The sequence below is a fragment of the Talpa occidentalis genome, unplaced genomic scaffold, assembly GCF_014898055.3.
Source record: "Talpa occidentalis isolate TD23 unplaced genomic scaffold, MPIMG_talOcc4v2.1 talOcc4.13, whole genome shotgun sequence".
NCBI lineage: Eukaryota > Metazoa > Chordata > Mammalia > Eulipotyphla > Talpidae > Talpa > Talpa occidentalis.
Window position 1 is genome coordinate 61,918,215 of NW_023601322.1, and position 24,539 is coordinate 61,942,753.

Below are 24,539 nucleotides of genomic sequence, written 5' to 3' on the forward strand. Positions count from 1 at the left end.
TCTGTTCAAGGGTTGAACGTATTTATGTGCCTCCTCCAGGGTGCTTTAAACTCCATGAGGGGTTGGGGTATGTTTTTCCTGCTCACTTTAGTTTCCCCAAGCCTGGCACAGAACAAGGACTAAATAAGCAATGTTATTTGGTCCATTAACTAATTGTTTTATTAAAGGCTCTAAAAAAAAAAACATGCATACTAAATAAACCCGGAGACTGTTTGACTTGTCTCACGCTTTCTAAGCCTCATTCAACAAATATTTATTGACCATCTCCTATAATCCAGGCACTGAATTAAGTACTGAGGATGTAGAAATAAGCTAAACAGACATGAGTCACACTCGATGAATGGGATAATTTCAGGTCTTTGTAAATCCTAAGCAGTAAAATTAAGCCAAGAGCTGCTAACAGGATGAGGGGAGGTCAGGCAAGAGGTCGCCAAAGAGGGAGAGATTGGACCAACACCTGAAAAAAAGAGCAAGGCTTCTGGCCGGTGAAGTCGAAGACACAGAATTTTCTTGATCACAGTAAATGATTACTTTTTTTTTCCCCATCACTCAGGGAAAAACCCTTGGAGTCATCCTTAACTCCCTCCTCTTATGCTCCTATTGCCTCAGTCTTCAGAGTATTTCACATTGCTCAGCTTCTCCCCACCCTCACAGCTATTGCACTAGTCCAAGCCACTGCGTCTTTCTTTTGGTCTATTTCATAACCTTCAAACAGGTATCTCTACTTCCACATTTCTGCCCACTTCCTACTCTCCGTAAGTTGGGTCTTTGCCCTGCTCTGCTCAAATCCTTCAGTGGCTTCTCCTTACACTGGAGCTAAAATCTCAACAACCACCAAAGCCTGCAGAGTCTCACATTATCTTCCCTGCTCATCCCACTTTCTATTACCTGCTGCTTTGGGCACCCTGCCTCCTTGCTACATCACAAATAGGTCCAGCTTTTTCCCACTTCAGGCCCTTTGCATTTGTGCACCTCCTATGGGAAATCTCTTTCCCTGTCCTTTTGTGGTTTGCCCCATCACTTCATTCAACTTATGTTCAAATATTAACCAGAAGCCCCAACCCGCTATGGAAAATGGCAATCACCATAATTCCCCATGCCTTAACCTTGTCTCAATTTTTCTTCAAAGAACTGCTCTTACCAGACGTGTCATATTTGTCTCTCTCATTAGAATGTAAGCTCCATGGGGGTAGAAACTGACTCATCTTAGCTTGCTGTCATTTTCCAAATACCAAGTCAATGAATTTTCTTAGATGAATGCATGCATAACTAACAAAATGCAAAGACCTTGAGTCTGGATATTTGAGAAAACAAAGAAAGCAGTAGGGGGAGAGAAAAGACTGGTGAGGCAAACAAGGGTCAGACCATGCAGGACCTTGTAAGTGATTTTTTTAGGAGTTCAATATCCTCTTAAGGGGGGTTGGAAACTGCTCACCTCTGGAAAGCTTTTGCTTTGTAATTTCTCCTAACAGGTGACTTAACATTTAGAAAAACATTGAACCATCTGACCTCTGTTACCCTGTGTGATGCCCACCAGAAGAACTTCACACCACCCTTTGACCCAATCAGTGTTTGTTTAAGACGCTGTGGTTTAAATAGTGTGTATTGAATCCATTGCTTTGAGCTGTTATGTTACTCCTCTTCTGTGGGGGCCACCCCTGACCTACCAAAGCAGACTTAAGGATCCTTCAGTGTGTTCCTCCAGCCCCCACTGACACAAGAGCACACAACTCAGCTTTGTGGTGTCTGTTGTGTTTTTTTTCCCACTATAGTGTAAGCTTCCTGATGCTGGGAACCTTCTTTTGTTGTCTGCACTAACCCAGAAGCCCCCAGAGAAGCTGGATCTAGCCCACCCATGTACATTTCACCTGCTTTATTTTATGTTAATTCAGTGTAGCTGCTAATATCTTAGATTGTTTCAATAGATATATGGCTTCTTTTGAAAATGTATAAGACATAGAAATGCTGTGCCCATAGTCTCAACAACTGAGGAATTGAGGAGCAGTTACCCCATTCTCAGGGGTACCTTTCTCTAACAAGCCACAGTCTCCACCATCCCTTGTTATTCTAACTGTGAAGTTGAGCATTCCTTGTCAATGAACATCTGGCTGACTTACTGTCTTCTTAAGGTAGAGGAAAATAATTCAAATCTGATTTACTTTCCAAGAAGTTTCCAAGTTGTTAGCCCTGCCACCTGGAGCCCTTTTTGGGCAATTGAATTTGTGGCCCTAGCCCCCAAATTAATATGTGTTGCTTTTGGTGTTTGAAAGCTTAGGTCTTATCTATTCAGCATAGTAGATGGACATCTTCATGTCAATTCTCCCCAAACTTATATATAGATTTAATATAATCCCTGTCAAAATCCCACCAAGATTTTGGTGCAGTAAAAGTGAGTGAGCTATTTATATACTCAGCCATCTGGGTGGATCTCTAGAAAATTTTGTTGAGTGGAAAAAGTCAGTCCCAAAAGCTTACATACCATGCACTTCACCTTAGCCCCTAGCAACCATCAATCCCATATCCATTGCTATAATTTTGTCAATTTAGCAGTATTATTTAAATTGAGAAAGATGAGTGTTTGCCAAGGATTAAGGAAAGGAAGGACACCTAGGGTGTATGACTGTAAAATGGAAATGTAAAACTTCCTCACCATGATGGCCATGGCATGGGTCTTGACTGTATCGATGTCATTAACCTGGTTGTGATGTTCAACAAGAGTTTTGCAAGATGTTCCTGTTGGGGGGAACTGGGCGAAGGGTACCTGGGAACTCTCTGTTTCATTTCTTGAAACTGCATGTGAATTTACAGTTATCTCAAAATTAAAAATTTAATTAAAACAATACCAGCCTTAGTGGTCAGAGAACCTTGGATTTCTGTCCTGCTCTGTCACTTCATAGCTAAGTGACTCTGGGCAGTTAGTCTCTCTGGATTCATCTGGGGAAAAAAATGGAGATCATGAAAGTCCCATGATCACTTTGCATTAGAGATGAATTAAATGAGGCCATGCAGTTGTAGGACTCAAGAGTTACCCTGTGTCTGGCTTATGGCTGGAAGCCTGGTAAATGCATGCCATTGTGGCAGTTGTGGCAGGTGTGGAATCCAGAGGCAGGGTCAGCCCTGTGCCATCTCAGGGTGAACCAGGGTGGGTGGAGAGCAGAGCTCCTGAACAACCTCAGTTCATGGCAGCTCAGCTTGCAGTCATTTTTTTTTTTTCATATTGCTCTGAGGCCAGAAAAAATACATAAGAGTTCTGTTTATTAAATAAAGCCTATTTAAAGAGGATGCCTATCCTAACAAGTTAGTAACTTTTTGAACAAATAATAGTACACATCAGTTAAAATAAATCATGTTTCATTGCATTGTCAATTACAATCACTTGCAATGAATTATGTGCCCCTGTTGGACACCACAAAGCTTCCAAACCTTGGACTCAGATTCCCAAACCTTTCACCTCCCACCCCCATTGTCTGCTCCATTAATTTTGATGCAGTATTTGTTTTTAATCACACTAACGACAAAAATGCAGCTTTGCAAAGATACAAAGGTAATAAACCACACACTAATGTCGAAACTGTGAGTTTCTTCCTGTTAATTCTCACAGTACCTCACAGATGTTGAATATCACTGTTTTCCCCTCTGAATTTAGAACCCCTGCAGTATCCCTGAGAGCTTATAACCTGGTGTGCCTTGGTCCCTAAATTGGGAACCACAGGTATAATCGTGCAATTTGGCCTCTTCCAAAGCTGAACAAAAGCTGCCCAACTGGGATCTTCCCACTTGGAATGATCCACCCGCTACTGGATAGACCCATGTCCCCAGCACGGTCTCACTGGCACACCTTTAGGAAACAAGAGTCATCTCTTTTTGTCCATCCAAGGCAGAGTGTATGGCTGGGAGTGGATGCTAACTCCCTCCTACACGGCTCCTCCTGGAGTCATTTGAGAAGCTCCACTTTCCCCAGAATTCAGTCCTACAAGCACAGTCCTAAATCTGGGATCACAGGAATAGGTCACACTTGGTTCCGAGCCCCTGAGCAATGGTTCTTCCACAGGTGGCAGGTGACAAGGTGTCAGGGAAAACTTTGAAGTCACGAGACCCAGACTTGAGTGTAGAGTCTGCCATGTGAACGTGTCAGCTCAGCCCTCCTGAGCCTCACTCGCCATCTCTGCAAAATGGGAGGTAAAATACCCACACAGCACCTTCATCGTGCAGGAGTTAATGAGAAAAATACTTGTAAACTCAGAATGTTACCATCGGCGCAAAGCAAACATTTATTTTTGCCACCTTTTAAATCAGCAATTATCAACCCTAGCTACTTTGCCCAAAGACAAGAAGCAGTCCAAACAGCAAAATGTATTTCTTATGCTTCTCAAAAGAGCTGTGTGCATCAAGAGGCGGAGGAAGAAAGAAAATTCCAGAATTTGTAATGTCAGTGTAAAGCTTAGAAGCAGACAGTGTTGTTCTGTCCCGGAACTCATTCTCCTCCTCCTGTCGCAGACTAGAAAATGGATGGGTGCTTTGAGGCTGAATTAATCTGCTCAACCCCTGTGCCTTTTTTCTTTCAAATAGATCATTTAAAAGAGAGCAACCTCTTCCCCCTGATGCTGACTGTCACCCAGGGCTGCTTAATCCAGCGAGTGCCACATGAGATTTTTTTTTTTAAGAGTTTATTTATACATGCAAGAACTGGGGTATAGGCCAGAGGTATGTGGGGGGAGGGTGAGAGGATTCACCAGAGACAGAGTGGAGAGCAGAACAGGCTGATCTACTGAAATACACTGCTGAGGGGAGCAGCGGGCGAGACAGAAGAGGTCTGCTGCGCCACATGGGTTGCTCGCTGGCTGGGATTGAACTCGTGCTGCAGTGGCTGCTGATAGCTTTATAGTGCTGAAACTTAACCCCTTGCACCACCAGGGAGGCCCATGAGACTTTTTTTTTTTTTTAACTCCCAGCCCAAAACCCATTTCAAAGTTAAAGTTAAGATTTCTTCACAGATGTATGTCATCTGTGCCCCAGTAATCGATGTGGCTGCATTGAGGTAGATCTGACTTGGATTGCTCCCCAAGAAAGTGAGATCATATGAGCCCATAAAGCAGCTGTTAATTCCCCTGTCAAAGTGAGGAGAGCTGTACCCAGTGGTGGGAAGCGCTTGCTGGTCCCCAGCCTAATTGTCTTGATTAACACGCTGCACGGCCATCACAGGTGTGGCCCGTCACGGCTCTCCACCGCCTTCCTAGCTTTCCTAGCCAGGCCAATTAAAATCTGTCATGGAGCCAAGAACTAACCGTGTGTGCATCATAATGCCAAAAGTCAAAACGAGTTCTCTAAATAATAATTGCTTGCATTTCGAGAACAATTTGTGGTTTTCAAGCACATTTGCACTTCCTTTAACCTCATTTTCTCATGTGGAAGGCAAGCAATTTGGGTGGAAAAACCAAAGTTCAGAGAGATTCGGTGGCTTAGTAAATTCTAGAAGCCTGATAATCGTGTCAAATTGCTCATGATAAAGTCCTTAAAGAATTTCCTCCTGGCCATATGGCAGTACGACCATTTATAGATCATTCAGCTTACAAGATGCTATTGCATTTATTTTCTTATGCGGCCGTCCATCACGGCCCTGTGAATCAGGATTTTAGGATCTGATTTTTATGCACAAAAAATGCTGCAAACTTTGGAATATAAATTGCAATTCCGGGGCTATCTTTAGAGTCGAGGAAGACATGGATTTGCTGAGGTTAAGTCTCGGGGCACACAGTAGAAGTAGGGTCCGAACCCAGGATTGCTGACAGACCCAGCACCCACGGCCCATTGCCCCCCATACTGTCTGTGCTGGTGACTTGTAGAGTTGTGGGCACGAAGGCTTGCGCAGGCATCCGCTTTGAGCAGTCGAGGGTTTGAGTCAGTAATTTATTTTTCACACGGAATTGGGAATGGAGAGTTTTTATTCTAAACTGAACATAAACTTGACCCTTGGTCTCTTCACTGCCTGATCGCTGCGGTGCTGACCATGTGTGTTGTGTGTTTGATGAAGGACTCACATCGGAGACAAGCCACCCACCAGAGGCCCCGCAGTGCTTTGAAAGGGCTGAGCGACTGTGAAGGGCATGGAGGCAGAGGATAAATACCCATGGAGGCGAGTGGGACTCAGAAGTAGACAGGCAGCCCGCCTCAAAGAAAAACGAGTTCTCGGCTATTCTCAGTCAGAACCACAAACAATTTCTCACAGAGAAATGTGTTGTTCTTTGTTTCTTGGAGATGAGAGATGAAGAGGAGGCTCTCTTTGGCTCTCCTGATGATTTTTTTTAGGTGAAGGCTGAGCCCCTGAGTACAAATGATGGCCTGGCTCGAGTCCCGGTCCCGAGGGTTCCCTGGTGACACATGTGAGGGTAGGAGTGGAATTTCACATTCCTCGCTGCTGGAAGGGCAGTGCTTTCCACCCATTGTTCGTTCTGAAAGCTCTCTTCAGTCTCAGGCTGTGTGTTCTCGCTGGAGGAGGGAAGAGAATGAATTCTGTGTTCCCTATGGTGCACTGAAGCTAAGGGCCAGTTTCCTTTAATCTACAGAGCCAAAAATGATGATTTCCTCAAGAGCAAATGGCTTCAGTATATCTCTTTGGCTGCACTATGTCAGTGTCTGCCTTGCCATCCCAGCCTGACATCTGGGGGGTGGCTCATGTAGCCAAATTGACATCGCAACACAAATAACTTCATTTTTTTTAACAAAAAGAACCAAAATTTGAGGTGGGTGAAATGTAGGAGCAGCCTTGTATCCTGTATTTTTATGTTTCATCATTTTAAACTTTATAAAAAGAAAGAAGGAGCAGGTCTCTATTTATGTAAATACATGTATATTTATAAGCAAGCATGTATATCTGTATATAGATAAAATGTTCTGGTCATTTCATAAAGACATCGCCAAGCATGGTATGAGTAAATCTACACTTCGCTTAATGCAGTTGAATTGATTTCTGCCTGCTAACCTGTGATTCTCTCCCAGTGGGGAAGAATCAATAAGACCAGTTGGGTATGCTTTTGCATGTCATCAGTCCTGATTTTAATCTTGGCAATCCTGGCCACAGACCACTCAATATGGGGGCAGATTGATCGGCAGCGATGTTTGCGTGATGACCGTGGGACCATCTCAGGGGCACATTTTAGCTTATGACCTGCCGGACAGTTCCTTCTTTGGGTTTCGTAGCTGGTGTCTGTTTTCTTCCTTGTACTGCAAAGTGTCTGTAGGAAGGAAGCTTGGGGAAAATCAATTTGACAGGGAGAAGAACTGAAATACGTTTTAAACAAAATTGGAAGGAACGATAAAAAAGAACTAATGAAGCACTCCAGTGTGTTCGTGCCTGAGAGCTGTGAGCTGGATTAGACTTGGAAGAGGATGCATTTAGCCCAGAAGTAAAAATGCCATCAGAATCACTGGGCTAAAATGAATACCAATTCTCTCTCATGAGTCATAAAGGAGCTACCTTGACCTTCCCTTCTCTTGAAAAGAACAGCTTATCTGTGTCACAACTGAGGAGAGTTTTTAACTTGATGCTTTCTAATAGTCTCATATGATTGTTTTATAAATGTTTAGCAAAGTCACAGAGCTAGGGAATGTATGAATCCTGCAGCATTTCCCAAGTCCTTTCAATCCACCATCTTGAAAACCCTTTTAGAACATACTATTGATGGTGAAAAAAAGAGGAAAAAAAATTTCCTACCTGCCCAGTCATTCATTTCCTACCGATCAATAATCTACACCAATTTTCAGACCATAAAAACTGTTAGAGAAGATTAAAAGATCATATAAACTAAACGCTTAGCATAGACCCTTGGCCCTTGTATTACTGTGTTAGTTTACTAGGGTTGCTGGAAAAAAAAAAGAGCTGCCATGAACTGAGTGGCTTAAATAACAGAAATGTATTGTCTCACAGTTCTCGAGTCTAGAAGTCTGAGATCCAGGTGTGTGCTGGGTTGACTCCTCTGAAGCCTGTTCCATTCCTCGTTGTTAGCCTCTATGACTCGCTGGCAATCTTTGACCTGTAGACACATCATTCCTATCTCTGCCTTCACCTTTATATGCTATGCTCCCAGTGTGGGTCTCTGTCCCAGTTTTTCCTTTCATAAAGATACCAGTTGTATTAGATTAGAGCCCACCCTAAGATCCTCATTTTAACTAATTATATCTGCAGTGACCCTGTTTCCAAATAAGGCCACATTCTGAGGGATGGGGGTGGGTGAGTTAGGACTTCAGCATATGAATGTCAGAGGTACACAACTCAATCCATAATTGTTAACTATTATTTATTATGATATTTTAAGTATTACTGAATTCTCAGCTTTCTGTGATGTCTTCTTCACTATGGAACTACCCTCTCCATACTGCACATCAAAATTTACAAAAAAGGGGATGGAGATATTAGAATGTCATTGCATTTTGTGGATATCTTCAAGTAGCAGGGGTTGAGGAACTGAAACGAATGCCCACAATGTCAGGGCAGTCACAGTCCTGGTAAGGGAAATGAGCATCGTTGGATGGCCCAATAGTGCAAGCCAACAGAGCTAGTCATTAGTTACTCCCAGATCCATCCCGAATCGTGGCGTTCTCTCCAGCCTTAAGATCGGGTTTCCTCCCACCATGAGCAGGCAGGCAGCAGCCTCCCCAACCTCACCAGATGGTGTGGAGTCCCCTGTGCCGCTGGCGTCATGTGCATTTTAGATTTATTAAAACGCCCATGAAAAAAGAAATACCCTTTGGAGCAATAAAGTCCCAAATCTAGCAATTTCCTGCAGTATCACAGCAAAGTCCCCCCCGGCTGTTGTTGAGATGGTTAGCTAGTAATTCTTCAAAATGGTTTCCTTCTGACACGTACACAACGTTTTCCTTTGTACGAACGTGAAGGTTTGATTCCTCCGGAGCCCATTACATAGACAGATTGGCCCCTGAGATAATTACAAGATAGTCTAATGGGCTCGATTAAGGAAATCCCATTACCTCTGTGAAGTATCACCAATGAGGTTCCAACCCAGGCAAGAGTGCCCCCTCAACCCCCCAAAAAATATAGCATCTTATCTAGAAGCATAGAAATAGTACTTTGTCCACCTGTTTATATTTGGAAAGTAGGCTGCTATCGATTTGTCAAAACAGGACTGTTTAACTAGTGTATTTTTACCCTATTCTGTTTCAAAAGAATTTAGGATGACATACAAGGGTGTATGATAGAATAAACTCAAAGTTAAGTGACCTATATTATGGACTCTCAGTGTGGAAGCCAGTTTTCCAGCACAGGCGGCACTGGCAGCTCTGGAAAGCTCCATGGACTGGGTGGTGCTCACACCTCTTGGGAGAGACTGCCCCTTGCATTGCAGTCATTGCCCATAGCTAGCTTGGAGGGGGAAGAGTAAAAAGTACTAGGGTGTCCAAAAGGAAGCTGCTGTCTGCTGGGGCCATGTGAGTAGGTGCCCCCCCACCACCACCAGAAAAATGATGTTGGTGTTGTAAGATCATGTCAGCTCCTAGGTGACACTAGCTTCGGTCCTGCCATCTGAATACTTTCTTAAATGTTTATGAAAATGACTTTCCCCCCACCAGCACCCCTTATATCCCCCCTTTTTCTTTATCCCAGAAGCCTCACTGTTTATTAATGTCTGTTAGTTTTTATCAGTGTCTTGCTTTGGTGAATCATTCCCACCCCATACAAATGTCCACTATTTGTCTTGGTCATTCTGACTTGCTTTCCTACACTTAATTCCCTTGAATTATTCCCATTTTGCTGTAAAAGGTGACATTTCATCTTTTCTTATGGCTGATTAGCATTTCATAGTGTGGATAAAATGAAAATGTTTAATTTGTCCTTTAACACTAGACTTAGGCTATATTCTCCAGGGAACTTTCCCTGATTCCTCCAAGTTCAAGTCAGATGCTCCTCCTAAATGTTACACTAGCACTCACTCTGCACTTACCTTATCTTAGTTCCTATCACACTATGTTAAAATCACTTTTTCACACGATTGTGTCCTTCACCAGACAGTGATAGCCTCAACGTCAGGGACTAACATTTTCATACATCTAGTCATAACAGCTAATGCATAATAGTTAATAAGTATTTAGATTCATTTAGTAATTGAGCTGAATTAGTTTTAAGAATCTCTAGCATAAGTCAGAATGAAGGAAGCACGTACCCTCTGTATTCTCTGAGAAGTGTAGTCTAGAATTAGAATTTAACAATGTCTGGTCAATCCACTCTTTGTCCAAAAGGAGTCTGACAATTACCAGGTACACGCAGAAGCAAGGACAAAACTCAGGCCAGTTAATGAAGAGATGTTCTCCTGCCATTTGCCTACCACTATGTAAAATATTTGGGGCAGTAAACACGTATGGACTCCTCCTTCAATAATCTGTTGTTGCGAACACAAGGGTTACCCATGCAGGATTGTGTGTATGTGTGTGTGTGTGTGTGTGTGTATATGATTTATATATAATGTACTGCAATATTATGTAGTACAATATATAAGATAACATTTATAGTAACTTCCAACGCCATCTTTCTGTGTCTCTAAAGTTTGTAATAGCACTTCACTGTATTAAACACTCTGTAACAGGATTTCCAAACCAGACTTGAGATAGTGTTAATGATCTTTGTGCCCCTAAGGTTGGGCATAGTCCCCTAATCTGAGTAGGTAACTATTAGTTAAATTGAATATTAAAGAGAGGGAGACACCAATAAATACAACATCTAGATGAGGAATTTTCCGTCTATTAATTGTTTAACTTGGATAAAAGGCCTATATATTTAACAAGCACTGGGGAATCTTTGTGCATTACATTAGGGGCTATGATAGATCCACAGGAATGATGGTGGCATCAATTTAATAATACAAGCTTCAAAATCAGGCATACCTGACCCAACTCCCACTCTTCTGCAGGGCTGCTAAGTAAACTCATTCCAATTCCATAGACTTTTGTTGAATCATGTTCTAGGAAAGACCACATGCTAGATGCTAAAGAAATAACATTAACTATTCCCTACAATCTTAGAGCCTCCCATCACTTTCCTCAGTTTCTTCACCTGTAATGTAAGGCCAGCAGTATTTTTTTGGGAGTCCTACTGGGAGGATTAAATGATGTGAAAATCTCAGTATTGACTTGTCATGTACTAGATACTCAATAAAGCCACTAGGAAACACAGTTCCTGTAATGTTCTCAGGACGATTCAAGATGCAGCAGAGCTTACTGCCCAACCTCACCTCGCTACCTAGGCAAATTGACAAGTGCTCCATGTGTGAAATACGTACCAGGTTATGAAAAAAGACAGGAAAAATAACTCATTGATATTTTTGTTCATTATACATTAAAATCATATTTTCCATAAATTGGGTAAGATAGAATACATTGTTATATTAACTTTACCTGACTTTTACATTTTTTTTAATGTTGCTGCTAGAAAATGTACAATTACGCATATGATTATCGTTACTTCTATTAAACTGTGTTGGGTAGGAGAATAAAATCACTGATTCTAAAGAAAACCAAGAGATGCAAGGAGACCCAGGGACATGCCCTTTCAGGGTAATTACTGAGCAGGAATGAAAACACAGAGCTGCAATTGCATTTTTATATTTTCATGATCCTATTTCATGATTGTATTGGCAACTACCAGATTACACCAAAGCCAGAGCACTGGGATTCAGTTTCATTCATGCACAACTTGTGAAATGTATCTAAGCACACCCCTAGGAAAGGGTGATGGTGGGGTGGCCCCCAGAGGTGTCCTCTCTTCTCACATGCTGTACGACTCACTCCCCCATCTGGAAGTAATGAAAAAAATGGGCTTTAAACAGATGGTGTTTGGATGTCAGCATCAGTCCTTCTGGCACGATCTGGAGCAAGTTAATCTCTTTGCACCTCAGTTTCCTCATTTGTAAAATGATGGTGATGGGAATAACTATTAGTCTCCTCAGGCCACCATAGCAAATACCACAGACAGGATGGCTTAAGCAACAGGAGTTCATTTCTCACAGTTCTGGAGGCCAGAAGTCCACGATCAAGGTGCCAGCTGATCTAACTCCCCAGTGGGGACTTCCCGATGGCCAGCTTCCTGCAGTGTCCTCACGTGGCAAAGATAACAGGGACTGCAGGCTCTTGTAAGGGCACTAATTCCATCACAAGGGCCCCAACTAAATCTCATTGCTCCCAAATGTCCCACCTTCAAATGCCACTACATTGGGGGTCAGGGCTTCAACATGTGAATTTGCAGGGATAACAAATATTCAGTCCAGAACAACAACTATATATTAGATTTTTGTGAGGATTGAAAGAGCTGATGCATGCAAAGAATGTGTTAGACTGTGAACACATCATTGTCAATATTGTCACCCTAGTATCTGCTCTTGTGTGATGATGTAGCCTCAGCTCTAGCACAATACCTGGCACATACTGGGTATTCAATAAATATTTAATGACATAATCATTATCCTCAAGTCAAGCAATGTTTAATTATCCCAATTCCTAAAATTCCAGCATTATCAGGAAGGATCCTGCTGCTGTTGGACTCTTGGCAGTACCTCTGAACTTGGGTGTGAGTCCTGTAAAGCCATCTTTGGCATCTGTATGGCTGCTGAGAATGGTCATTCTGACAACTAAATTGTCTCTTGCTTTGACACAAGTCTCCCTCAGAGCTGACACCACCTCAAACAACTCCTCAGCCATCCATGATTCCCATGGTTTTATGTTCCCTAATCCTTCCCATTTTTCCATTATATCCAACCACAGACTCCTTTCTCCCCCATCCAATTTAATAGTATGAGACCCACTCTGATTTAGAATCCCTGAGCAGCTAATCGAACCTTGCAGCGTTCTATTAGCTCTTCGTATTTGCTCTAAGCCCAAACTGAGGCATCTGGGATTATTATGTAATAACTTGGGCTCATTTCTGGTCAGTATATACCATCCTTCTCATTCTGCAAATCCCCTCAGGGTTCTCTCTGTTTGCAAGGAGTGAGAGGGGGTTAGAAGGATGGTGGGTGGGGGACTTGGTTGGAGAGGAGTGTTTGCTGTGAGTTATTATCCCGCACTTATCAGTATTAAACTGGATTTGACGACTCATAGCCTAGGATTTAAATGATCTAAATCCTTCTTCATTTGGCAGCCTCTTTTTCCCTATATTTATTGCGCTACCCAATTCATTATCATCGGCAGACACGGAAGCTTGGCCTATGGTGCCTTCAAGTGAAGGCAAATGATTTACACAAATAATAAAAAGATGGGGGTTCCCAGCAATGAAATCCAAAGCAATTGCCCCTCTTTCTTTCCTCTCATCTGGCACTGTTCATCTCCAGCACATTAACCCTTGCCCTCTTTCGTCTTCTGCTAGGAAATTCATCCTCAGCTTCCTCCTGGGCCCTGGAAGGAAGTGCCATTGGCAGGGAGACAGGAGGTGATGAGAGCCATGATTTAGGTCTCACAGTGGGTTTCAGGTGTTCATGGAAGACCTTGTGTGGAAGACACCAGACAGACCCTTTCCTTTGAGGCAGACATGAATTTTATCCCATTTGACAACTGAGGAAACTCAGACACATTGCATCTCAGACTTACTAGGGCAAGCAGAGTGGGATAAAGGAGAATTAGGGGCGAGGTTGGTGGTGGGATATGGCCATGGTATTGGAAGAGCAAACACAGTACCAAAAATGTACTGTAGCAATTCAGAACAGGAGCTTTGACACCATGCAGTCCCCACTCTTGCAGCTCTTAGCTGGTATACTGTGATTCAGTAACCACTCTGTGCCTCAGTTTCTTCATCTGTAAAATGGGAATAGTAATGTCCCTACATAGGTAATTGTGAGAACGGAATGAGATTGCACATATAGGGCTCTTATGACATTTCTCCACCTGTAAAAAGGGGATAATATTAGTGTCTAACTCATTTACCTCACAACAGGCCTACGTGGTGTACTGAACTTAAAACAGTGCCTAGAAGGTGTGTGGCCAAGGGGTTAAGACTTTTTTTTAAAAGATTTATTTATGCATGCATGCAAGAACTGGGGTACAGGCCAGAGGTGCGGGAGATGAAAGGATTCACCAGAGACAGAGTGGGGAACAGAGCAGGCAGACTGACTGAAATACACTGCTGAGGGCGAGACAGGAGAGGTCTGCCGCACCATGTGGGTAGCGCCCTGGCCAGCGGGGATTGAACTTATGCTGAGGTGGTAATAGCACCAAGACTTAACCCCTTGGGCCTCCCTGGTGGCGCAAGGGGTTAAGCACAGCACTGTGAAGCTATCGACAAGCTTTGCAGCATGAGTTTGATCCCCAGCCAGGGAGCTACCCACATGGTGCAACAGACCTCTCCTGTCTCACCCACTGCTCTCCTCAGCAGTTTATTTCAGTAGATCCACATATTCTGCTCCCCACTCTGTCTCTGGTGAATCCTTTCACACACACACACACACACACCCCCACCCCTCTGGCCTACACCCCAGCTCTTGTATGCATAAATAAATCTAAAAAAAATGAACAGGGATGTAAAATATATATAAATAAATAAATAATTTTAAAAAGAAAAGAAAAAGCAAAGCTCTCACTCAAGCTTAGGAAGAACAGCCTTCATTGGTAATCTCAGGCTGTAATCTCAAGCCTTAGTAAGTTTGCTTTCATAGGCCATAAATTTTTTGTTGAAAACCAAATGTTGGTGGGTAGACTCCAGAGATCTTATTCATTTATTTAAAATACAGACAAGGGTAGCTCTGTTGGGAGCATTTCCTAATTGAAACTAGACAGAAGCCCCACCCCCACACCCTACCTCACCAACCCCTACACACATTACAATGGCATATCTTGCAAAACTTTTTCTGTGGTCATAGAATTCAGTAACCTTTAGCAATCCTATAAATGCCATGATTTATTTACCACCCAGCCCTGTGCTCTGGAAATATATTTTATCCCATGCTGTCTTAGAACTTGCACTGAATATGCCACTTGAATGTTCGCAGTTGATGTAAGAGTCTCTGGGTTGCAAAACAGCACCCCACTGAAGTTCATTTGTAATGAAAGTGACCCCCAAGAATTAAAGTGGCCTGGAAGTCTAAAATTGTCCTAAATTTTCTGCCATATCCTCTCCACACAGCCAAGAGTAAAGATGAGTACTTCAAATGATTTTTGCAGTGTATGTATGTCAGTAATTTACAGACAATAGATAGCATCGTTTTCAAATGAGTTCTTCTTTGCTGAAGAAGCAATAGCAGAAAATGGGCTCTAGAATCCATGTTCCTAGCTAACCATGTGTTATTTTTTTTAAAGATTTATTTATTTATACATACAAGAACTGAAGTACAGGCCAGAGCTGTGGGGGGTGGGGGTGAGAGGGTTCACCAGAGTGGGGAACAGAACAGTCAGACTGACTGAAATACACTGCTGAGGGGAGCAGCAGGAGAGGCAGGAGAGGTCTGCGATGCCACGTGGGTCACCTCCCTGGCCATGTGGGTCACCTCCCTGGCCAGGGATCGAACTCCTGCTGCAGTGGCTGCAGATAGCTTCATAGTGCTGTGCTTAACCCCTTGGGCCACCAGGGAGACCCCTAACTATGTGGTCCCAAATGAGTTACTTCCCTCTCTAGGCCTCAAGTTCCCCAGCAGTGAGTGCGTGGAGCAGGAGAACCAACCTCACAGTACTGTTTGGGGACTAAATGAAAGGCTGCATTTTGACTTCTCAGCCCTCCCTATCAATCTCCTCAAAAAAGTGTTAGTTACCAGCATCTCCTCTCTCACTGGTTGGCATATTCCTAAACATCTGGCATCCAGTAAATTTTATTGATGTTGTATTTGTTGGTAACTATATAGTGATGGCCTTATTCCTGCTTATTATTGCTCATGGTGATAGTCATAAATTCCACCTTTATTGTCTTATGAAACCTTTTCTATTTCCCCTGACACTTTGCAAGTTTGCCCTTTACTCCTATTCTCAAGGCCATAGTCACCAAGGGATTCCAAATCGTGCCTCCTTTCTATTTCTGCCCGTCCTCCCTTTCTATCAACTGTCACTTGGTTTGCACTTGCTATGCAGAGGAAGGGAGTCGCTGAGAGTTTGGGGCTGAAAGCCTGAGGCATCAGACACAATATTATCCCTTAGCAATGCTGAAACATTTGTGTGAAGGAGATTTTCATGAGTGTCCATCTGCTTTTTTCTCTTGTGGTCGAGCTGTTACTGAAATTCTGATTCTTATATTTGCCCTGTGCTGAGCAGTGGTTTCTCTCTGACCTTTCCCCATAACTGAGAAGCAGAATAAATGAATGATGACTTCAGCTGCCTCCTTTCCTCCAGGGATAACGAATGAGTCAGCATCAGAGACATTGCCAGGAGGCCTGAGTCATAAATATCCCTGCAATCCATCAAAAATCTCCACAGAAGGTTGTTTTTAAACAGTAAATGAGGAAAGAGTCCTTGGACCATATCTTAATCATCAAGTCGGTGGGAGATATTTATGTTTCTAACTTTGGAGTTGGGGAAAAAAGAAACTATAGCTCAAAGGAGATAGATAAAAGGAAGTTGTTTAAACCTATTGTGAGATGATAAACTTCTCATAGAGGAAAGACCCATAAAAGTCATTGAACATACCCACTCCACCCCCAAATCCTTGTCAGTCATGTCCTATTTTCCCTTCTTTCTAAACCTTACTGAGAACTTAGCAGGTGCCAGGCCTGGTGCTAGCTGCTTCCTTTGCATCATCTCATTTCATGCTCGCAGCTAGCCTATGCGAGGCAAGATGCTCTTGGGAAATTAGAAGTGAAGGAAACTGACTCTCCCAAGATCTTACAGCTATTGTGTGGAAGAGCTGTGCTTTGACCCCCTTTTCTCTGACTTCAATGCCCCAGCGCTTAATTAGTCAGTTACAGCCTATGGGACGCCATAGAGAGGAAGAAGGGGTAGATGGAAATACATTGGGCTTTCTCTCTGCTATGTAATATGCTAATTGTTTAACAGATACAGTAAAGTATGGTTACTAGATCGTTTACATTTTCTGCCTAGTACTATTAAAAGAGAGTGCTGAAGCAGATACCATGAGACCCCGAAAAAGCCGCAGCAGATTATTTGCCTGGATCTGTGCCCAAAATCAGGAACACCAACGTACTGCAAATTGTGTAGACATTTTAGGTGGCAGTAATTGCAGTCATTGTATATCCTGGAAAATGCCCGTTTTTGTCTTCACCCATTCTAGCTTAACTTGGAGTATAACTGCCATCAGGGATGTCTTTGTGATCTGTATATTTTATTTATGAGAAGATTAGCAAAAGATGATTGTTCGATTTATTAATAAGGAAGGGACTGGAAAAGGAGCCATCTGGCAAGCCACATGCGGCTCCACATCTAATCTGGGTTTTTCATTCCAAACTCACACCTCTAGAGCTTTCCCCACCCCCTCTCCAGAGAGCCCCTCAAGGCCTCATCAGTTTCTTCCAAAGATGCAGACAATGTCTCTGTCTGCCTTTCTTGGTCAGACGCCTAATGGCCATTCTAATGACAAAAGTCTAGTCTTGCCAAATGTGGGAGAGTTGCTTTGTTCAGGAGGAAGAGGCAGGAGAGCAGAGAGCTAACCAGCAGGATCTAGAGTCCAGCAGACCCATGGAGGCCAGCTAACTCTTGTCAAGAGCCTGGTCTCCCAGCCCCATCTCTCCTCCGGAAGAAAGACAGACACACTTCCGACTTCCCTGCCTACTAAGTTCTCATTCATATTACTAAATGTGGGCGAAAGTTCTCATTTTAAAATACTCCGTTGACAGGAGTCACACAGGGGGATGGCTGATGCTGGAGATTCAACTATTTTTTTCCTTCCTAACTCTGACTTCACACAGACACCGCTCCTAAGCTGATGTCTCCATCTCCCTGTCTTTGCTGTCCTTTAGACTCCACTGCATGACCAAAAAAGTGACTTCTTTAGTGGTGTTTAAAATCATGCATGCTCATTACAGAAAGCAGAGGAATAGAATTATCTCAAGGAAGGAAGAGTAAAATATAAAATCTTCTAAGCGTGAACTTTAACCCCTAATACACTTCTTTCCTGTCCTTTTTTCTTTTTTTTTTAATAATAGATTTTATTTTTATATTCCCCCATACAATTGCAAACCCCCCATTCTGACCCCAATCCTTCCCCTCCCGCCCCCCACCCCCCAAAAAGTGTCTCTGGTTCATAGTTTTTTGTTGATTTTGATTTTCACTTTCTTATAGTTATTCATTTTCCTGATCCCTTATTTAAGTTTTCTAGATTCCTGCTATGAGTGAGACCATCCGGTATTTTTCTTTTTCTTTTTGGCTTATTTCACTGAGCATGATCCCTTCCAGCGCCATCCATGTTGCTGCAAATTGCATGTGTTTATCTTTTTTGAATGCTGAGTAATATTCCATGGTATATATGTACCACATCTTCTTAATCCAGTCATCTATTTTTGGGCATTTGGGCTGTTTCCAAAGCTTAGCTATTGTAAACAGTGCTGCTATAAACATAGGGGTGCAGGTGCTCTTTGGAATTGATGTTTCTGTGTCCTTTGGGTAAATACCTAGGAGTGGAATTGCTGGATCATATGGAAGCTCTATGTTTAGTAGTTCAAGAAATCTCCACACAGCTCTCCATAGTGGTTGGTCCTGTCCTTTTTTCTAATGCATATTGTTAGCTGTTGGGGGACTTGCGCTCTTTGAAATGAAGGGAAATGTCTGAGAGCTAATACACAGCAAGGGAAACTATGGAAAATGCTTGTAAGGGAGACTATGTGAAATGCTTGTAACTTGGGAAATGTTGTCACAGGTGAGATCTCCGAAGTCTGGGATTCAGAACTGTGTAGTTGTTAAGATGTTGATATCGAATTAAATCAAGTATCATATGACACAGCTTAGAACCTCAACTCCGTTACTGACTGACTCTAGGATTTTCGGCAGGTTACCTCACCCTCCTAAGCCTCAGTCACTTTAGATGCTAAATGAGATGATAGTACCGGTTTATAGACTTGTCATGATAACCAAGTGAGTTATGCATGTTTGAGACCTAAACAAAAGACTGCCACACACTTGTCTGCCACTGCTAATAGTCAGACATGTGTTTGTCCTCAGCGACGCCCCCTCCTACAAGATTCCAAAAGAGTCTTGACGCTAAATATCCTGGGAGCAAAAGTTGTGCTCAATTCCTTAGCCTCAGCGGCACCTGGGACGGCACCTGGTTTGGCATAGATGCTCGATACTTACTCGTTGACTAAAATCCTAGTTTTCTTCCCAGAGGTTTGGTGCCTGGTGATGACCTGACTCCAGGCCATGCAGAGTGGGCATGTAATGGTGGAGAGAGAGGCTGCATGTACAGGTGCTCTCCTTTGCCCCTCTCCCCCACACCAGTTCTCCCCTTAAATCCTTTGTGCTGTCAAGATAAGGAAGGAAGGCCTCCCTGGAGGTGCAATGGGTTGAGCACAGCACTGTGAAGCTGTCCGTAGCCTCTGCAACATGAGTTCAATCCCCCGCTGGCCAGGGACCAGCAGACCTCTTCTGGTAAAGCAGACCTGGCGCAGCAGACCTCTCCTGTCTCGCCCGCTGCTCCCCTCAGCAGTATATTTCGTCAGTCTGCCTGTTCTGCTCCCCACTCTGCCTCTGGTGAATCCTCTCACCCCCCACACCTCTGGCCTATACCCCAGTTCTTGTATAGCATAAATAAATACATCTTTAAAAAAAAAAAAGACAGAGAAGGAGTTGGGGTAGGAGAGATTGAAAACCAGTAGCTGCGGCTGCAATCTTATTACAGAAAATTTCCTCAACCTCCAACATACCACACCAGCTTTACAACAACCTCAGTGTCTCGGACTTCCCCTTCCAGTTTTCTTGTCATCACTTTTGTTTTCTCTAAGTGCTGTGTTAGGTGCCAGGAGACCCTAGTGAATGGGGACCGCACAAGCCCTGCCCTTCCAGGGTCTGGCAGGAAAGGTGAGCAAGTGGGTGGAAACTGGTGTAAGTTCTGTGTCAGAAAACTGCACGTCCACTGGGTGTCTTAGGAGGGTCACTTAAGTATTAGGAAAAGCAAGGGAGGCCAGTTATGTAACTTGAGTACAAATCAAAGCTCTCCTTAATAAGATACAGTGTAGGGATGGTATTGTGGGGTTGAAGATGTCCTTGTTCTATATGATCTTGTATTTTCTGTGAGGAAAAGACCATACATTAAACGTCAACTTCTCTCCTGTGACTCAGTGTTTGCGGTCGGCTTATGCCACCTCAGCATGTGGAGAAATGGCAAGCGCTTCCTCCCAGGCTTTCTAACACTGAGGTACACGCAGGCATGACCTGACTTCCAGAGACATGCGTCCCTTTCCCTAGCTGGTAATTTTTTTCCCCTCTGAAATGCTTGTCTTTTTTTCCTTTCTGACTGGGTAGTTGCAAAAAATATAGAATTTCTTCATGCTGTGTTTTTACTTTCCATTTTCCTGATAAAATGGTATCACTGCTGAGGAAATCAAATCTAATCTTCAATATATTTAGCATGAAAGCAATAAAAAGCATTAATTCACTCCAGAAAGAGTGAAATACAGTTGGGTACTCAAAGGGAGAATCACCATGGAAACTGTTTTCTTGAGATTCTGTTCTCCCCAGGCTGGAAGCATGACTAAGTGAAGAAAGGGAGGCAGAGAGAAGAAATATCCTGCCCTTTCTGTTGTCACTAAAATGCTGCAGAGAAATTGTCATGAATTATTGATTGTATGAATAGACATATATATGAATTAGAATTATTAAGCTGTTGTCTTTTAAATGAATGTGTAAGAACATACTGAAAATTTGTTCTTTCCTCCTCGCTGTCAAAATCCTATTGAGCAATCAAAGAGCTATCCTAAGGTCAAAAGTTTGCAGAAAAGCGCCAGGAATTATGATGATTAAAGAATTATGTGAGAAAGAACTAAAGTAGAATGCTTTTGCATGAACTCCCAGGTACCCTTGCCTTTGTGTAACATTTCAAGATGGTTATGGTTTCAGAATTTTTTCAAAGATATTAAATACGGAAAGATCAGAGGCCTCTCTCGCCTTTGGGACCGTGTTAATGGGATGTGATGGAATTTCCCTAAGGAATCTCTGAAGGATTAAATTCACTCTGTTTGTGTGCACGTATATCTCTCACAATGTACTCGCTCCTTTTTGCTGTCTACATTTTTACCAATTCAGAGATGTTTCTCAAAAATTTTTGTATTTAAAAGCTCTGATAATAATAACCACGATGTGTTTGTTGGTGGTGTCTCCTATGAATGAATCAGTTAAGGGTGCTAAATTCTTTGCAGAATCATATTGAGAGCATGGACTTTTATTGGGGTGTGATCATGCTTTATTTAGTGAAATAATACAATGAATGTTCATGGGTAAATATAATGACTTACCCTCTCACATATCCCCTCAACGGCCCTATGGGAAAGCGCCCCTTTTGCAGAGGATACTGAGTTTTGCTGATGGCAACTGATCACACTGGATCACAGAGCCAGGGAGTTGCAAAACCTGGATTTGAAACCACATGTGAGTCTAAAGTCCATGGTCTTAACCATGACACTAAGACTTCATCATGGAGAACAAAGACACCCTCTTACTGATCTCTATACACGCTCATAACTGCCAGGGATGTGGCCATAGAGCCAGGCCCTTGGTTTATTCGCAACAAATATATACATAGCATCTACTGTTGTACCAGACATTGTACTAAATATAAAAATTAGAAATAATATAAAGATGCCTGCGGGCCTCCTATGTTGGTGCAGTGGTTGAGCGCTGGGTTGTGAGGCTGCCCGCAGCCTCTGCTGCGCCAGTTCGATCCCCGGCCACCGGCGAGGGTCCCACCAAAAAAAAAATGCCTGCAAGGAATTTATGGTCTTTAGGAAATGTTAGGATAAGTGAATGAATCAAAATTCAAAAAAGTCAAGGGTTCAGAAAAAAAAGGTTAATGACAGCAGTACAAGATGGCTTCACTCTGGTCCTTCGAGAATGGGATGCGCTTCCCAAAGGTAGAAGAGAAAGGAGGAGACTCACAGCATGGTTTTCAGCATCAAGGGGGACATGAGTGAAAGAGTGTGAGGACCTGTGAAAAGATAAGGATGCTTGTTTAAGAGAATTGAGTCTGAATAAGCAAGAGGACAGTTGGGTCGATGAGCAAAGGAACTTGACTAGTCCATCAACCCAAGTGAACTTTCAAAGGGACTATTTATGCCGAAGTATTGATTGCTTAAAGTAAATTATTTCTTGTGTTCAGCTCAATGATTTGTGTACATATCCACACCCATGTCACCATTACCCAGATGAAGGTAGAAGGCACTTTTAGTACTCCATAAGGAGTTTTTTCAGACGTGCCTCTCACTTAATTCCCCTCTCCCACCTCCAATATTATCACTATTCTGACTCCTTTGTGAGTGTTCAAAAGAAAGTTTTAAAAAGAAAAATAAGGGCCTCCCTGTTGGCTGAAGGGGTTTAGCACCGCCCTGTGAAGCAATCTGCAGCCTCTGCAGCACAAGTTCAATCCCAGGAGGCCAGGGATAGGTCCACATGGTGCAGCAGACCTCTCCTGTCTCGCCCGCTGTTCCCCTCAGCAGTGTACTTCAGTCATTCTGCCTGTTCTGTTCCCCACTCTGTCTCTGGTGAGTCCTCTCAACACCCGCATCTCTGGCCTGTACCCCAGCTCTTGTATGCATGAATAAATATTTGAAAAAGAAAAAAGAAAAAGGAAAAGAAAAATAATACTGGGAAAATTTAGTGACTTCTACAGTCTAACATAAGGTGGAGATAAGAGATTTTTAAACAGAGAGACCAGCTAAGAGGATGTTATAATGTTCACAATCCCTCCATCCATTCATCCATCCATCCATCCATCCATCCATTCAATTAAATATTTATTAGGCACCTATTATACACCCATATTTGGGGAATACAATAGTAACCAACACATTTTCTCTCAGCGACACCAATAAATAGATAAGCAGTTATATTATATTGTAGTAAATGCTGAAGTAAGAGGAAACACAGGATGCACCAAAATAGGAAAGTCAAGGAAGACTTCCTGGAGGAAGAAATATCCAACCTGAGGCTTGATATTGAGTAGGGGATAGCCACACTAACTGTTTCCAAGTTGAAGGGGAACACATACAAAAGTCCAGAGAAGACAGGGTGTGTGGCCATGTTTGTGTAGAATAGTGGGCATGGAGGAATGGAAAGGGATAAGAGGTTTTTCAAATCAGAGAAGTAGGCAGATTTGTTAAATGATATTATATCAGAGGAACCATGTCAAACTGGGTTTTTTCAACACCAGTACATAGTTGTGGCAACCTGACTGTGTAATAACATGCATCCATTGTTTAGAAATTTTCAGATGTTGAGTGCTTTTCATTGTTTACTGTATAAGCAGCCCACCTAGTTATCAGTCATTTTTTTCTTTGAACTTGAGCCAGAAAACCAGTCAGGCAATGAGATTTCCAAAATCTTCCACCTACCTCTTTAAGATGTAGCTGTTTTCTTATTCTTTGTTTTTTGTTTTTTTTTTAAGATTTATTTATTTATTTATACAAGAACCCGGGTACAGGCCAGATGCACGGGAGGGTAAGAGGATTCACCAGAGACAGAGCAAGGAGCAGAACAGGCAGACTGACAAAATACACTGCTAAGGGGAGCAGCAGGTGCGACAGGAGAGGTCTGCCGCACCATGTGGGACCCTCACCGGCCGGCCTGGATCGAATCGGCGCTGCAGAGGCTGTGGACAGCTTCACAGCGTGGCGCTCAAACACCTGTGCCAGCAAGGGAGACCCTGTTTTCTTATTCTTTGTTCATTCCTTATCTCCTCTTTCTCTGGAGCGCTCTGGGCTGAACAAAGTTGCCAACTTGCCCCTCGTCTAGCTCTCCAACCGCTTTGCTGGTGCAGCTTTGAAAAATCTATTGAGTTTACACATCACTTTTTCTTTCATCTATCAGCAGGTCACTCAGTCAACAGACTGTGGCTTTGCGCCCTGCAGACCTGAGTTAAGTTCCTCCTTGTTATTAATGTTCTTGGCGACCTCCATGAGTTACTGTTTCTGGGCTCAGCTTCCTTATCTGGGAATATTGATACCCATTGTATTTGGTACAAATAATTAAAATACAAAGCAGGAAATCCCCCAGGATCCTAGTTCTTATATAAAAGTTACCCAGCAGTGTCAGAGTGGTTGAGCACAGAGGCTTTCCAATTAGGTGGCCTATGTTCCAAGGCGCTGCTGAAAGCCCGCTGGGTTACTCTCTGCAAGTCACATCAACCCCTGGCACCTCCGTGCTCTCATCTATAAAATGGGTGTAATGTTAACAACATCTACGTGATGGTTTAATTACAAGAGTGAAATGAGTTAACACATGTGATATGTTTCATGTACAGTCTGGTGTGTGTGTGTGTGTCTGTACCCCTTATTGTATTAACATTAATCATAGTTATTATTTTTGCATCGCACTCAGCCTCATCTGTGAGAACGGACGAGCCAGGCTGGCCTACCTTGCGAGGCTGTTGCCAAGAGTAGCTAATGAAGAGGTGGGTGTGGCTCAGTGCC

At 42.9% G+C, this 24,539-nt stretch overlaps 1 protein-coding gene across 10 annotated transcripts in view; it reads left to right on the forward strand.

The window, feature by feature from the left end:
• PPP2R2B (protein phosphatase 2 regulatory subunit Bbeta) overlaps positions 1 to 24,539 on the forward strand; it is a 325,271-nt gene that overhangs the window by 173,244 nt on the left and 127,488 nt on the right. Inside the window, exon 1 of one of the 10 annotated variants that reach the window (XM_037508327.2) lies at positions 4,147 to 4,179. The exons of the other annotated variants lie outside the window; for them this stretch is intronic. Within the exon in view, the coding sequence (XP_037364224.2) occupies positions 4,173 to 4,179 (7 nt within the window). The 5' untranslated portion in view covers positions 4,147 to 4,172. Of the gene's footprint in view, positions 1 to 4,146; positions 4,180 to 24,539 lie in introns of those variants that run through there. 10 annotated transcript variants of the gene reach the window in all.